Below are 16,157 nucleotides of genomic sequence, written 5' to 3'. Positions count from 1 at the left end.
ATAAGAAAAAACATCTCAAATATATATATATATATTCATGTTATTTTGTTTTTATTAATTGCTTCAGAAATGCAGCATGACTTCCGGTCTGAGATTCGAACCCGCGATCCCACGACCGCGAGTCCGCTGCTCTAACCACTAGGCCATGTCCCTCCACATCTGTGTTACTAAACAAAGCTGTGTTGACAAGATAGAACTCCGAAGTGAAAACATTGGTTATCTAGGCCATTAACATCTATATTGGTGTGTGTGTGTGAGAGAGAAAGAGCGTGTGTGTCACAGATTTAATGTTCAGGAGTTGCAATTATAATTATTGAATCTGCTCGTAATTTATTAACTTTTGGGTAAGTTTATTAGTTTGAATGCAGGTTTACTTCTACAATCCATTAAAACAGAAATGGCATAAAATTGCATTTTTGAATATCTGCCTTTTAAACATATTCTATGTCTTATATTATTTTTTTTATTCTTTCAGAAAATCACATGAAATTGGCTAAACAGTAATTTTTACTTTTAAAGAATCAATATGTATCGTGTTCGAAAAACTCTGCAAAGATATTCTACAAACATATAATCCTGCTTCTATTCAACATTGCTGAGTTACAGTAAAATATTTCCTCTGAGAGAATGCATTTCTTTACTTCTGTGTCTGAAATGTGCAGAAGATAGTTTTCTCTTTTAAATATACTTTGATGGATTTTCAAAGAGTATTTGCGACATTTTTAAATATTGGCATTGATCACGTTTAGAAGAAATATAAGAGAAGTGATATTTGTTTGGAATAAACTATGAAAGCAAAAAGAAGGAAAATATATTTTGGTGAGAGAAGAAATATTATTGAAAAGTTGTTGATCTGTACAACTTGAAGGATCGATTTTATTTTTTCTTGAAGAGGTGTCTGAAGAATTTTGAAAATCATCATATGACTGTGACTGTTTTTAGAAAAACGTAAATCCAGTAAACACCAAGAAATTCATACAAGTCAAGAACCATATCGCTGTGATATCTGTGGTAAATCATTGTCTGACAAGAAAAGCTTAACCCGACACAAACGAGTTCATACAGGAGAGAAACCATATCGCTGTGATATCTGTGGTAAATCATTCTCTGATGGAACTAGCTTAATTAAACACAAACGTATTCATACAGGGGAGAAACCATATCACTGTGATATCTGTGGTAAATCATTCTCTGATGGAAGTAGCTTAACGAAACACAAACGTATTCATACAGGGGAGAAACCATATCCCTGTGATATCTGTGGTAAATCATTCGATCAAAGCGGTAACTTAACTACTCACAAACGGGTTCATACAGGAGAGAAGCCATATTCCTGTGATATCTGTGGTAAATCATTCTCAGAAAGCCGTAGCCTAACTCAACACAGACGTATTCATACTGGGGAGAAACCATATTGCTGTGATATCTGTGGTAAATCATTCTCTCAGACCAGTATCTTAACTCGACACAAACGGGTTCATACAGGAGAGAAGCCTTATTCCTGTGATATCTGTGGTAAATCATTCTCTGTTGGCAATAGCTTAACTCGGCACAAACGTATTCATACTCGGGAGAAACCATATCACTGTGATATCTGTGGTAAATCATTCTATCAAGAAGGTAACTTAACTACTCACAGACGGGGTCATGGGGGGGACAAACCATATCATTGTGATATCTGTGGTAAATCATTCTCTGATGGATGTAGCTTAACGAAGCACAGACGTATTCATACAGGGGAGAAACCATATCACTGTGATATCTGTGGTAAATCTTTCTCTGATGGAAGTAGCTTAATGAAACACAAACGTATTCATACAGGGGAGAAACCATATTCCTGTGATATCTGTGGTAAATCATTCTCTGATGGAAGGAGCTTAATTATACACAAACGTATTCATACAGGGGAGAAACCATATCACTGTAATATCTGTGGTAAATCATTCTATCAAAGCGGTCACTTAACTACTCACAAATGGGTTCATACAGGAGAGAAGCCATATTCCTGTGATATCTGTGGAAAATCATTCTCAGAAAGCCGTAGCCTAACTGAACACAGACATATTCATACTGGGGAGAAACCATATCACTGTGTTATCTGTGGTAAATCATTCTATCAAGAAGGTAACTTAACTACTCACAGACGGGGTCATGGGGGGGACAAACCATATCATTGTGATATCTGTGGTAAATCATTCTCTGATGGATGTAGCTTAACGAAGCACAGACGTATTCATACAGGGGAGAAACCATATCACTGTGATATCTGTGGTAAATCTTTCTCTGATGGAAGTAGCTTAATTAAACACAAACGTATTCATACAGGGGAGAAACCATATCACTGTGATATCTGTGGTAAATCATTCTCTGATGGAAGTAGCTTAACAAATCACAAACGTATTCATACAGGGGATAAACCATATCACTGTGATATTTGTGGTAAATTATTCGATCAAAGCGGTAACTTAACTACTCACAAACGGGTTCATACAGGAGAGAAGCCATATTCCTGTGATATCTGTGGAAAATCATTCTCAGAAAGCCGTAGCCTAACTCAACACAGACGTATTCATACTCGGGAGAAACCATAACCTTGTAATATCTGTGGTAAATCTTTCTCTCAACACAGTAACTTAACCAAACACAAGCATATTCATACAGGGTAGAAACCATACCCCTGTGATATCTGTGGTAAGATATTCTCTGGAAACAGTCACTTAACTATCCACAAATGGATTCGCACTCAAGAAAAATCAATTCACAGTAGTATCTGTGGCAAATCATTTACACAAAATCATTTCTGATTTAAACAAGTCTTTCCTTATGAAGTGGGTCCATAACACAGTGATATTTGTTGTATAACATTTCCTCAGAAGGAGAAAGGACGTATCTCATAAAGACATCCACAGAATATAGAAACTATATGAATGTGACATCTATGGTAAATCTTTGACATGAAATCATCCATTTTTGAATCAAAAGAGCATTGACAGAGGAAGGAAAACATATCACTGTGATGTTAAACCTGAATCATTCTATCAAAATGGTGAATTGTTTGTACACAGTCCTATTAATATGAAAGATATAACTGTAACCTAAGCTATTTGTGCTAAATCAATCTATGAAAGTGATCAATTATTGAAATGTAAATGCATTCATACAGAAGAGGAACCACGATGATGATGATCCTCATCATTTAACATTCTCCTATTCATGCTTCTGTGGATCAAATGGAATTCATTGATGGAGATTTCCTACATCTGGGTACCTTTCTTATGACCAGTCTTCACCTGTTTCCAAGCAAGGAGATATTTTCCCTGGTGAGACTTATTTTACACACAGGACTGGAAGTGAACAACTGCACAAGTATGACGGTGATGATGGCCATTTACGAACATCACATAATATCTGGACAAGGGTACATACACACACACTCACATAAACAATTGTATGTCTGAAGAATTTCTTATGGGAAATATATGTTACATGTTTTCTACACATCTAAAAGTTTGTGATTCCTATTAGGAAATGAAACACATGTAATGCTGAATAAATATCAAACTTTTCTCCAGTTTCCTTATGTGATTTGTAATTACCTTGCAAAAAATATTATCCAAACCTCCCACAAAAATAATGTACGTGTATATATGTAATCACAAGCTTGTTTGTTCAACTGGTGTATTTATGTTAGTTAGAGTAGTGGGGTGAGAGGGTGGGAAAAGTAAAGGAAGGTGGTCTTATATTAATTCTGCTTGTCATTACGTTACTTAGGTCGTCGGTAACACTCTCATCTGATTGGAGAGAAAGGATAAGGCCATGAGTGGGACAGGAAGAGAGAGAAGCGTGCATGACGTGATAGGGGGACATATTTAGTTGAAGGTTGTGATATAGGGGAGAGTTAGGAATATAATTTTAGAAGGTGGGTGATGTTCTGATGGAGAGATTAAAGAAAGGTAGAGAGAGACAGATGATGGTGGTGGTTGTGATGGTGAATACAAAGTGAAAAGTAACGTTTTTTTTTTACTTGAACAAAGTTTTTTTACAACACCCACAAATTGAAATGTGTATTGGCTCTCTTACCCATCACCTTGGCTTACAAGTTACCACTGATGTGGTTTTCAGAGTAAGCCATGTTACATTAAATTGTGACCCCTATATTTTACATATAAGGTAATTTTTTTAGTATACACTTCTCATGTTTTAGATAAGAAATTGTGCCCATGTAAATTTTAAAATGTAATTTTTTTCTGTTTATGAGAAAACTGGGAAAATATGAGCGAACGTTTATTTTATGAGTGCTGTGTCTATAAAATTGTGCATAAAGTGTATAAAGTAATTACCATATTCCAATTTCCTTCAGTTTTCAGTGAATAGCAGATGAGCGACTATCTTTTGATGCAGACACAATACAGGCTCCACTTCAGAGTGTTTTGGTTTCAGGAATAACCCAATCCATTGCCTCACTAGACACCGAGGCCATGACTAGTGACCGGGACCTTTTGTTTTTGGATAATGGATAAACGGCTAAAAGATTATATAAATATATATTTATAAAATTAAAGACTTAAATCTGTACAAGATGCAAAGCAAAAAGAAAAGAATTCAATTAAGAATGCATCTGGTGAAAGAATATTGGTTTAAAAAACATACGACATAAAAATGATAACAATGAAGACTATAAGGAATATGAGGGAGATAGGGTGAATCCTTTCTTTTTGACAATGGTCGGGTATTGTCTTGTTGGAAGACTAATGCTTTTCTGTTGGTAATCTCCAGCCGCAGTTCTTTGATATATTTTGGTTCAAATTAGCCAGTTGACGACAACACATCAGAATTAATGGTCTGGTTTTATGGGAGAAGGTCATAATAAACAATGCCTTTATGATCCCACCAAACACAAAGCACAGGTTTGTTGCCATGGATATTCATCTTTGGTTGCTTGGGGGATATTTCTTCAAACTCCAGGATCAGTTTGGCTGAACATGCAATCCATTTTTCATCTCCAGTCACAAGTCGTTTCCAAAAAAAGGCATGCTTTCTTTCCATTTCTAAAGCATATCCCAAAAGGAATACTGGTCCCAGCAATTCTCTTCTGAGAGTTTCAAGCACCCATATATTAAAGCAAAGAGTAAGATAGAAAGAGGGACAGAGAGAAGCGTACATGATATGTGATAGGGGGAACATAATATTTATTACATGGTTAAAAAAGTTAGTTGAAGTTGATGATATAGAGAAGTTAGCAATATAATTTTAGCAGAGTGGTGATGTTCTGATGGTAAGATTCAAGGCGAAGAGAGAGATGATGGTTGTGGTGGAAGAAATGGTGATGGATAGTGCATAGTTAAAAGTAATTTGTCTTTTAGTGGAACAAAGTTTTTTATATCACGTCTTTGCAGAATCATGAATTTCCGTGTAAAAAGTACAAAATCACAATAATTTGATATTTCACCCCCCTTTTTTTACATGAACACAATGACAGCTTCCAAATATTGTTTTCTAAATGGGTAAGAATGATCAAACTTTAAACCACAGTAACTTTTAAAAAAATTTTTTTGTGGAGAAGCAAATTAACTGATGGAATATAGTGTGGAAAATTATAGGGATACCTCAAGTATGGAAATTTTCACTACACTCGAATATTTCCACACGTGGTCGCAAAACGGAAAAGGGTTGGTGATAATAACAATAATAGTGATGAAGCCGAATATTGAAGAAATCTCTTCACAAAATACCAAATCTATAAAGTAGAGCCACGTGCGTGTTTGGAATGCGTCCCCGCTTTTGGCACTATTTTATAATTATTACTACGCTGTGTCTAAAGTTATATCGGTGTCGCTGCGCTGAATGTAGTCCAGTTCGTGTAACATGAAAAAGTAAATAAACACGTAAACGATAACAATGGCTTCATATTGGTTGTCTATCCCATTAGAAGGAAACAACACATAACATGGTGGCAGCGGTGGGATAATTAATCGGAAACTGTGCCTTTACAACAAAACAGAAACACAACGAACCAGAAATTAACAAACAAAACATCGCTTTGTCTTCGGACACACATACACGAGAATCCAAAATGGCGACCTCCGTCACCGTACAGATGAATCTACATCTGAACATGAACTGGGACTCCAATGATATCATGGAAGCGTTCAAGAAATTCAAGCAGAAAACTCAACTAGCTTTCAAAAGTTTCCTGAAAGGCACGTCTGAAGTTGAAAAGGTAAGCCTTTTATGGACGGTCGAAAAAGGTCTAGACCTATTCAATAGCTGGGACATGTCAGAATCGGATTGCAATAACCCAGACACACTTTTAGAGAAATTTGAAAGGCACCTAGAGCCCAGATCGAACCATAGAATTCACAGATACGAATTCCAGGGCCTGAAACAAGACCCACAAGAAAGGATTTACAATTTCCTGTCCAGACTGAAGAACGTTGCCGAAAAATGCAAATTTAAAGATAAGGACGAAAGAATTGTTGACCAATTAATATGGGGGTGTGCTCATAAAGAAGTTCAGAAATCTCTCATAGGTAAGAACGCTCTCCAGTTGATAGAAGCAGTAGACACTGCAAGAGCATTCGAAGCCACTACCAAACAAATGGCCTCACTTACCTTACAAACAAGCTCACTAGGCAGCAGTGTAGATATTGTATCTAGGCACAGGACGAAACATACCCGCAAACAAAGAACATGCCAGTACTGTGGTACAGAGCATGAGTTCGACAACCGGAAGAAATGTCCTGCATTCGGTACACACTGCAAAGCATGTGGAAAACCTAACCACTGGGAAAAAAATGTGTAGACTAAAAAAATCCCAGAAATACAAGCCCCAATTTTCAAAGAGAAGACAAAGAGATATACATGCACAACTACAGGAACAAAACACCTCAGAGAAGGAATTCTTGGCAGTTGGCACAATAAATGTGCATGAGATGGGGAATGACGACCAGAGAAAAAATGAGGCATACACAACAATAAGAATACAAAAGAAGTCTGGCAAGAAACGAATAAACATTGACTTAAGGCTGAAGATTGACACTGGAGCCCAGAGTGATATCTTGCCTGTCAACCTCCACAAAAAGGTGTTCCCAGAACACATGACACAAGAGGATAAAGTCAAAGAAGGAATCCTCACTCCAAGTGATGTAATCCTCACTGCGTACGGAGGTACCAGGATTCCACAACTGGGCAAAACAACAATCACAGGGACACACGAAGGAAAAACAATCAATTCTTGGACTCAATACCTGCAGAAAGCTAAATATTGTGTCAATCAATGGTGAAGTGAAGGCAACTCCGAGCAGGATTGACAGAGATATGCCTATCAAAGACCGACCACCATTAACAAACAAAGAGGAACTGATAAGCATGTACCCTGAATGCTTTGACAATACAGTCGGGTGCTTTGTGAAATGTCGATACCATATAACAGTCGACCCCAATATCAAACCAATTGTTCACCCACCTCGCCGCGTCCCTCTAGAACTAAAAGTGAAGCTGAAGACAGAGTTGGACAGAATGGAAAAAAAAGAAATAATCACCAAAGTGACACGACCAACAGACAGGGTGAATTCAATTGTAATCAAGGAAAAACCCAATGGTACCCTACGGATATGCCTCGACCCAAGGGACCTGAACAAGGCATTAAAAAGAGAGTACCATCCAATTCCAACCCTTGAAGAAATCACACCATCATTGGCTGGGTCCAGATTATTTCGCAAACTGGATGTCAGTAATGGGTACTGGAATGTAAAGATAGACAAAGAGTCATCCATGCTCACTACCTTCAACACACCATTTGGCAGATATCGATTCAACCGACTCCCATTTGGATTGAAGGTGAGCCAAGATGTTTTCCAGTGCCGAATAGATGAGACCTACCAAGGCTGCAAGGGAGCAATTGGAATAGCAGATGACATCCAAGTGCATGGCAAGGATGAGACCACACATGACTTCAATTTACATGAAGCTATGGAGAAAACCCGACAAGCAGGCATCAAACTCAATGCAGACAAGTGTGTGATCAAAGCAAAGGAGTGCAAATTCTTTGGAATTATATACTCTGCAGAGGGAGTTAAACCAGACCCCACTAAAGTGGAAGCCATCAGAGACATTAAAGAACCTAAAGACAAGAAGGAACTCAGGAGCTTCCTGGGACTCATTCGCTACATGGGAGCCTTCATACCCAAGCTGGCCGATCACACTGCAAATCTCCGAGAACTAAACAAAGATGACGTAGAGTTTGATTGGTGTGCTTCACACACACAGGATTTCGAAGCAATCAAAAAGCTCATCAGTAAGGAGACAACTCTGCAATACTATGACAGACGCAAACCAGTAACACTCCAAGTCGATGCTTTTATGAGGGGAGTTGGTGCAGCACTGTTACAGGAAGGTAAACCCATTGCATATGCCTCGAAAGCTCTCTCACCCACAGAGACAAGGTACGCAAATATTGAAAGGGAACACCTGACAGTAGTATATGGATGTGAAAAGATCCATACATACCTGTATGACAGACATTTCAATATTGAAACAGACCATCGCCCGCTAGAACAAATACATAGAAAAAACCTGACGAAAGCACCAGCCGGACTGCAAAGATTACTGTTAAGGCTTCAAACATACGACTATGATATCAGGTACAAGCCAGGAAAAGACCTGATATTGGCGGATGCTCTTTCCAGACTATCCTCACATGATAAACAGGAGATGGAAGGACTAAGCATAAAGGTCCATCACATTGTAAATGTAACGACTACAAAGCTAGCAGAAATCAAAGAGGAGACCAGTAAAGATGAAGAACACCAGCTCCTTACTCAGATGGTGATTCAGGGGTGGCCAGAAAAGAGACATCAGGTGCAGCCCCTCATTCGTGAATATTGGACCATCCATGATGATATATCAGTGGAGAATGGAATCCTGATGGCTGGATCCCGAATAATCATACCCAAGTCAATGCAAAAAGAGATTCTTGACAAGATCCACCAAAGGCATCTAGGAATGGAGAAATGCAAGCTCTGAGCCAAGTCAGCAGTGTATTGGGTAGGCATGTACAAAGACATAGAAAAGACAGTTTCTACATGCCACATGTCAAAAGTACAGAAATTCACAACAAAAGAAGGAAATGATATCTAGTGACATCCCATGAAAGCCATGGCAAACTATTGGAGTAGATCTGTTCACAGACAGCCAAGAATGGTATTTGATAATGGCCTGCTACTACTCCAAATTTCCATTTGTGAGAAAAGTGAAAGACCTGAGAGCCAAAACAATCACTACAGTGGCTCGAGGACTTCTAGCAGAGCAAGGAATACCAGAGCAGATCATATGTGACAATGGAACCCAGTTCACATCGCAAGAATTCAAAAAGCTAGCCGATGAGTATGGGTTCAATATTACAACCTCATCTCCACTCTACCCCAAAGGTCATGGGTTTATAGAAAGACAGGTGCAGACAGTGAAGAGAACACTAGTGAAATGCCGAGAGACTAAGGAAGACCCACACCTGGCACTTCTGTCCCTACGAGCGACACCACTGAGAGCTGACATGAAATCCCCAGCAGAATTGCTGAATGGCAGGAAGTACAAAACTACCCTGCCAACTAAGATCCAACCTCCTATTGACCAGGAAGAGACAAGGGCAAAGTTAGCAGCCACTCGAGAACAATCACAGAAATATTACAACAGACATTCACAATACTTACCTGAGATACTTGGAGGACAACACGTGCATACTGAAGATCCCATAACTAAAGCATGGATTCCAGCACAGGTTGTCAGTAGAGCTGAAACCCCAAGATCATATATAATAGTAACGGAATCTGGTGGGCAGCTGAGATGCAACAGGGCCCACATCCGCCCAACACCAAAGCTGTTGAGGACAACGTGTACAACACCTGCTGCATCAGTGACAACACCCACAGAATCATCATCCCAGTGGGCACCAACCACCCATCATCAGCAGCCCAACAACACAACTCAGACACCGGTGCGAAGCACAAGATCCACCAGAGGGAGAAAGAACATCCTGCCACCAGTTCGATACCATTAAAGAAAAAAATATACATGAACTTTCAAAAAACTGCTATGATTAATTTAATTATTCTCAATTTGGTTTTCATTGCGTGAATGCAATTGTGGACGACACAAGAGATATATAGGTGTCACTGCGCTGAATGTAGCGCAGTTCGTGTAACATAAAAAAGTAAATAAACACGTAAAAGAATAACTATGCTTCGTATTGAGTTGTCTATCCCATAAGAACGAAATAACACATAACAATCACTATTATTGTTATTAGCATCAACCCTACCAGATCTTTTCCGTTTGCGGCCACGTGTGGAAATGTTCGAGTGTAGTGAAAATTTCAGTATTTGAGGTATCCCTATAATTTTCCGTGCTGAATTCCATCAGTTAATTTGCTTCTTCCACAAAAAGTTTTTAAAGTTACTTTGGTTTAAAGTTTAATCATTCTTACCGATTTAGAAAACAATATTTGGAAGCTGTCATTTTGTTCATGTAAAAAAAGGGGTGTGAAATATCAAATAATTGTGATTTTGTGCTTTTTACACGGAAATTCATACGATTCTGCAAATACGTGATATAAAAAACTTAGTTCAATTAAAAATCAAATTACTTTTAACTATGCACTGTCCATCACCATTTCCTCCACCACAACCATCATCTCTCTCTCTTTGTGCCTCAAATCTTACCATCAGAACATCACCACTCTGCTAAAATTATATTGCTAACTTCTCTATATCATCAACTTCAACTAATTTTTTTAACCAGGTAATATTATGTTCCCCCTATCTCATATCATGTACGCTTCTCTCTATCTTACTCTTTGCTTTAATATATGGGTGCTTGAAACTTTCAGAAAAGAATTGCTGGGACCAGTATTCCTTTTGGGATATGCTTTTGAAATGGAAAGAAAGCATGCCCTTTTTTGGAAACGACTTGTGACTGGAGATGAAAAATGGATTGCATGCTTAATGTTGTGCAAAACTGATCCTGGAGTTTGCAGAAATATCCCCCAAGCAACCAAAGATGAATATCCATGGCAACACACCTGTGCTTTGTGTTTAGTGGGATCATAAAGGCATTGTTTATTATGACCTTCTCCCATAAAACCAGACCATTAATTCTGATGTGTTCTGTCGTCAACTGGCTAATTTGAACCAAAAAATCAAAGAACTGCGGCTGGAGATTACCAACAGAAAAGCATTAGTCTTCCAACAAGACAATGCCCGACCATTATCAAAAAGAAAGGATTCACCCTATCTCCCTCATATTCCTTATAGTCTTCATTGTTATCATTTTTATGTCGTATGTTTTTTAAACCAATATTCTTTCACCAGATGCATTCTTAATTGAATTCTTTTCTTTTTGCTTTGCATCTTGTACAGATTTAAGTCTTTAATTTTATAAATATATATTTATATAATCTTTTAGCTGTTTATCCATTATCCAAAAACAAAAGGTCCCGGTCACTAGTCACAGCTTCGGTGTCTAGTGAGGCAATGGATTGGGTTATTCCTGAAACCAAAACACTCTAAAGTGGAGCCTGTATTGTGTCTGCATCAAAAGATAGTCACTCATCTGCTATTCACTGAAAACTGAAGGAAATTGGAATACGGTAATTACTTAATACACTTTATGCACAATTTTATAGACACAGCAATCATAAAATAAATATTCGCTCATATTTTTCCAGTTTTCTCATAAACAGTAAAAAAATTACATTTTAAAATTTACATGGGCACAATTTCTTATCTAAAAGACGAGAAGTGTATACTAAAGAAATGACCTTATATGTAAAATATAGGGGTCACAATCTAATGTAACTTGGCTTACTCTGAAAACCACATCAGTGGTAACTTCTAAGCCAAGGTGATGGGTCAGAGAGCCAATACACATTTCAATTTGTAGGTGTTGTAAAAAAACTTAGTTTAAGTAAAAAAAAAAACATTACTTTTCACTCTGTATTCACCATCACAACCACCACCATCATCTGTCTCTCTCTACCTTTCTTTAATCTCTCCATCAGAACATCACCCACCTTCTAAAATTATATTTCTAACTCTCCTCTATATCACAACCTTCAACTAAATATGTCCCCCTATCACGTCATGCATGCTTCTCTCTCTCCCACTTTCTCTCCAATCAGATGAAAGTATTACTGACGACCTAAGTAACGTAATGACAAGCAGAATTATTATAAGACCACCTTCCTTTACTTTTCCCTCCTCCCTCACCCCACTACTCTAACTAACGTAAATACACCAGTTGAACAAACAAGCTTGTGATTACATATATACACGTACATTATTTTTGTGGGACGTTTGGATAATATTTTTTGCAAGGTAATTACAAATCACATAAGGAAACTGGAGAAAAGTTTGATATTATTTATTCAGCATTACATGTGTTTCATTTCCTAATAGGAATCACAAACTTTTTGATGTGTAGAAAACATGTAACATATATTTCCCATGAGAAATTCTTGAGACATACAACAGTTTATGTGAGTGTGTGTGTATGTGTCTGTACCCTTGTCCAGATATTATGTGATGTTCGTAAAGGGCCATCATGACCGTCATACTTGTGCAGTTGTTCATTTCTAGTCCTCTGCGTAAAATATGTCTCACCAGGGAAAATATTTCCTTGCTTGGAAACAGGTGAAGATTGGTCACAAGAAAGGGACCCAGATGTAGAAAATCTCCATCAATGAATTCCATCTGATCCACAGAAGCATGAATAGGAGAATGTTAAATGATGAGGATCATCATCATCGTGGTTCCTCTTCTGTATGAATGCATTTACATTTCAATAATTGATCCATCTTCATAGATTGATTTAGCACGGATAGCTTAGGTTACAGTTATATCTTTCATATTAATAGGACTGTGTACAAACAATTCACCATTTTGATAGAATGATTCAGGTTTAACATCACAGTGATATGTTTTCCTTCCTCAGTCAATGCTCTTTTGATTCAATAATGGATGATTTCATGTCAAAGATTTACCATAGATGTCACATTCATATAGTTTCTATATTCTGTGGATGTCTTTATGAGATACGTCCTTTGTCCTTCTGAGGAAATGTTATACAACAAATATCACTGTGTTATGGACCCACTTCATAAGGAAAGACTTCTGTTTAAATAGGAAATGATTTTGTGTAAATGATATGCCACAGATATCACTGTGAATTGATTTTTCTTGAGTGTGAATGCATTTGTGTATAGTTAAGTGACTGTTTCCAGAGAACATCTTACCATAGATATCACAGGGGTATGGTTTCTACCCTGTATGGATACGTTTGTGTTGAGTTAAGCCACTGTTCTGAGAGAATGATTTACCACAGATATTACAAGGTTATGGTTCCTACCCTGTATGAATACGCTTGTGTTTGGTTAAGCTACTGCTTACAGAGAATGATCTTCCACAGATATCACAGTGATATGGTTTCTCCCCTGTATGAATATTTTTGTGTTGAGTTAAGACACTGTGATTAGAGAATGATTTACCACAGATATCACAGTGATATGGTTTCTCCCCTGTATGAATACGTGTGTGTTTAGTTAAGTGACTGCCAGCAGAGAATGATTTACCACAGATATCACAGTGATATGGTTTCTCCCCAGTATGAATACGTTTGTGCTTAGTTAGGGTAGTGTTTCGAGAGAATGATATACCACAGATATCACATCGATATGGTTTCTCGCCTGTATGAACACGCTTGTGCTTAGTTAAGCTGCTGCTTTGAGAGAAAGATTTACTACAGATATCACAGGAGTATGGTTCCTCCCCTGTATGAATACGTTTGTGAGTGGTTAGGTCGCTATTTCCAGAGAATGATTTACCACAGATATCACAGTGATATGGTTTCTCCCCTGTATGAATGTGTTTGTGAGTTGTCAAGTTACTTCCTGAAGTGAAGGATTTACCACAGATATCACAATGATAAGGTTTCTCTCCTGTATGAACCAGTTTGTGTCGAGGTAAGTGACTGCCATCAGAGAATGATTTACCACAGATATCACAGGTATATGGTTTCTCCCCTGTATGAATACGTTTGTGTTGAGTTAAGGTATTCCTGTGAGACAATGATTTACCACAGATATCACAGTGATATGGTTTCTCCCCTGTATGAATTTGTTTGTGTTGATTGAATTTACTTTCTTCTAAGAATGACTCTTTGCAGATGTCACAGTCATATGATTTTCATAATTCTTCCGACATCTCTTCATGAAAAATAAAACTGAACATTCAAGTTGTACAGATCAACAACTTTTCAAAAATATTTCTTCTCTCACAAAAATATATGGATATTTTTCTTCTTTTTGTTTTTATAGTTTATTCCAAACAAATATCACTTCTCTTATATTTCTTCTAAATGTGATCAATGCCAATATTTAAAAATGCTGCAAATACTCTTTGGAAATCTATCAAAGTATATTTAAAAGAGAAAATTATCTCTTGCACATTTCAGACACAGAAGTAAAGAAATGCTTTCTCTCTCAGAGGAAATATTTTACTGTAACTCACCAACGTTTTATAGAAGCAGGATTATACGTTTGTAGAATATCTTTGCAGAGTCTTTTAAACATGATACACATTGATGATTCTTTAAAAGTAAAAAATACTTTTTAGCCAATTTCATGTGATTTTCTGAAAGAATAGAAAAAATAATATAAGATATCAAGTATGTTTAAAAGGCAGATATCCAAAAGTGCAATCGTAGAAGTAATTCTTTATCTGAACTATTAAACTTATCCCATTTCTCTGTGTTCAAGAAGTTTATATCAGGGTGTAGACACATGTAGTATAATAACATCTCTTGGACATTAAGTCTGTCATAGACACACCAATATACATGTCAATAATACTAGATATCTGATGTTTTAATCTCAGTCATGTGTCGTAAAAGAGATATCACACCTCCCCTGCCTCTTTCCGTACATTTATAAATATATAAATACACACATACAGGCAGCTTAATGTCAATATTCTGTGTTACATGAAACATGAATAACAGTCAGTAAATAATTAGTATGGATGACTAACAGCATCAAAATCTTTTGTGGGGAATTTTTGATGTAGGAAAAATTATTGGTTGAGGTGGAGAAGGAAATTGGTGACAATCCTTCTCAATGGGGGCAAATGATTTAGTTTTAACATTAAATTATTCTCGTTTTTTTTCTTTACTTTTAAATTCATCGTAATTTGAATTTAAATATATATGTATTACGAAGAGAGAAAAGGATATCTTAGGTAATTAATTGAAAATGACATAAAAATACAGAGTGCAATTCATATATAATGCCTTAAATCCCAACAACGGACCATTGAATGTGTTTATGTGAAAAAAGATATTGAAAAACATTAGCACGTAAGAGTGAGAAAGAAACTCGGAAGGTATCAGGTGGTCGTGGGGTGCGCGATAAATAACAGCTAAATTGCTCTTCAATCGGTTTTTTCCCTTCTTTGTTGGTTTCATAACCATTTGAATCCTTGCATGTACAGCAGAAATTTTCTGAAAATTTCCCCAAAATAAAAATGTGATAAGCGGTTACATTGGGTGCTTAAAGAAAGATTCCCTTGAAAAATAGATATTAATTGTAAGTTGTAATGATAGAGAAGAACCTCCAGAAATAAAGACTTCCTAGGTTTTAAATAAAATCCGTTCCATTTCTTGTATATACAAAATTTACTTTTCGTTTCAGTATTTCAAGTGCACACTCGTATTTTTATACATTCCGCATGTCTTACAAATTACATCGTAATTTTCCCGCGGAATTTACATGTGAGGAAGAAAGAGAAAAGTTATCTACACAAGGTATCCATCTGACGTTAACAAATAATATAGGAAATAACGAAAGATGCAATGAAATATCTGAATGTAAAGGAGAACACAACGAAAGTATTGAAAGAACAGCCTCACCGAAGTTGAAAAAGTGGGTTTCCATCGCAAAAAAATTAGGGAAAGGTAGGTGCGGTCCATGCCCTTTACCTCCGCTATTTCGTCTTTGTTTAGTGAGATTCTTTCTTGTAACTTACTCAACACATCGAAACAAACAGACGTACGTAATATGATACATATACAATAGAAATATACTTACATAGTAATATATATTCAGAGAGAGT

At 37.0% G+C, this 16,157-nt stretch overlaps 5 protein-coding genes across 5 annotated transcripts in view; 3 read left to right on the top strand and 2 right to left on the bottom strand.

Moving 5' to 3' along the window:
• Window positions 1-16,157, bottom strand: part of LOC118768372 (zinc finger protein 431-like) — a 139,436-nt gene that overhangs the window by 52,447 nt on the left and 70,832 nt on the right. The gene's annotated exons all lie outside the window — the stretch shown is intronic.
• On the top strand, window positions 939-3,545 carry LOC115225607 (zinc finger protein 271-like; the record flags this gene model as incomplete). Its single annotated transcript, XM_029796531.2, has 2 exons — window positions 939-1,956; window positions 2,125-3,545. Coding segments are annotated over 2 exons (1,485 nt in total), but the record flags the coding sequence as incomplete, so codon positions are not given.
• Window positions 6,074-6,802, top strand: LOC115225606. Its single transcript, XM_029796530.1, has one exon. It carries the CDS (start codon window positions 6,074-6,076, stop codon window positions 6,800-6,802), a length of 729 nt encoding a protein of 242 aa, XP_029652390.1.
• On the top strand, window positions 7,318-10,054 carry LOC115225605 (uncharacterized protein K02A2.6-like). Its single transcript, XM_029796529.1, has 2 exons — window positions 7,318-9,013; window positions 9,252-10,054. The coding sequence occupies exons 1-2, from the start codon at window positions 7,318-7,320 to the stop codon at window positions 10,052-10,054; spliced, it is 2,499 nt and encodes an 832-aa protein (XP_029652389.1).
• Window positions 12,399-14,832, bottom strand: LOC118768295 (zinc finger protein 85-like). The gene is made up of 3 exons (XM_036514481.1): window positions 14,747-14,832; window positions 13,804-14,064; window positions 12,399-13,467 (listed from the first exon to the last, which is right to left on the bottom strand). Exons 1-3 carry the CDS (start codon window positions 14,830-14,832, stop codon window positions 13,395-13,397), a joined length of 420 nt encoding a protein of 139 aa, XP_036370374.1. The 3' UTR covers window positions 12,399-13,394.

Source organism: Octopus sinensis, linkage group LG28 (genome assembly GCF_006345805.1).
Source record: "Octopus sinensis linkage group LG28, ASM634580v1, whole genome shotgun sequence".
Lineage (NCBI taxonomy): Eukaryota > Metazoa > Mollusca > Cephalopoda > Octopoda > Octopodidae > Octopus > Octopus sinensis.
This window is presented reverse-complemented; position numbering and strand designations above follow the sequence as displayed.

What these genes read in the sequence shown, in the direction of transcription:
- LOC115225606 (XM_029796530.1), top strand. Translation starts at nt 6,074, where the DNA reads ATGGCGACCTCCGTCACCGTACAGATGAATCTACATCTGAACATGAAC.
- LOC115225605 (XM_029796529.1), top strand. Translation starts at nt 7,318, where the DNA reads ATGCCTATCAAAGACCGACCACCATTAACAAACAAAGAGGAACTGATA. An exon ending in GCATCTAGGAATGGAGAAAT is followed by an intron (nt 9,014 to 9,251) that starts GCAAGCTCTGAG and finishes TTGTGAGAAAAG; the next exon opens with TGAAAGACCTGAGAGCCAAA.
- LOC118768295 (XM_036514481.1), bottom strand. Translation starts at nt 14,832, where the DNA reads ATGTGTCTACACCCTGATATAAACTTCTTGAACACAGAGAAATGGGAT. An exon ending in AAAGAATTACTTCTACGATT is followed by an intron (nt 14,065 to 14,746) that starts GCACTTTTGGAT and finishes TACAGGGGAGAA; the next exon opens with ACCATATACCTGTGATATCT. An exon ending in ACAGGGGAGGAACCATACTC is followed by an intron (nt 13,468 to 13,803) that starts CTGTGATATCTG and finishes GAAACCATATCA; the next exon opens with CTGTGATATCTGTGGAAGAT.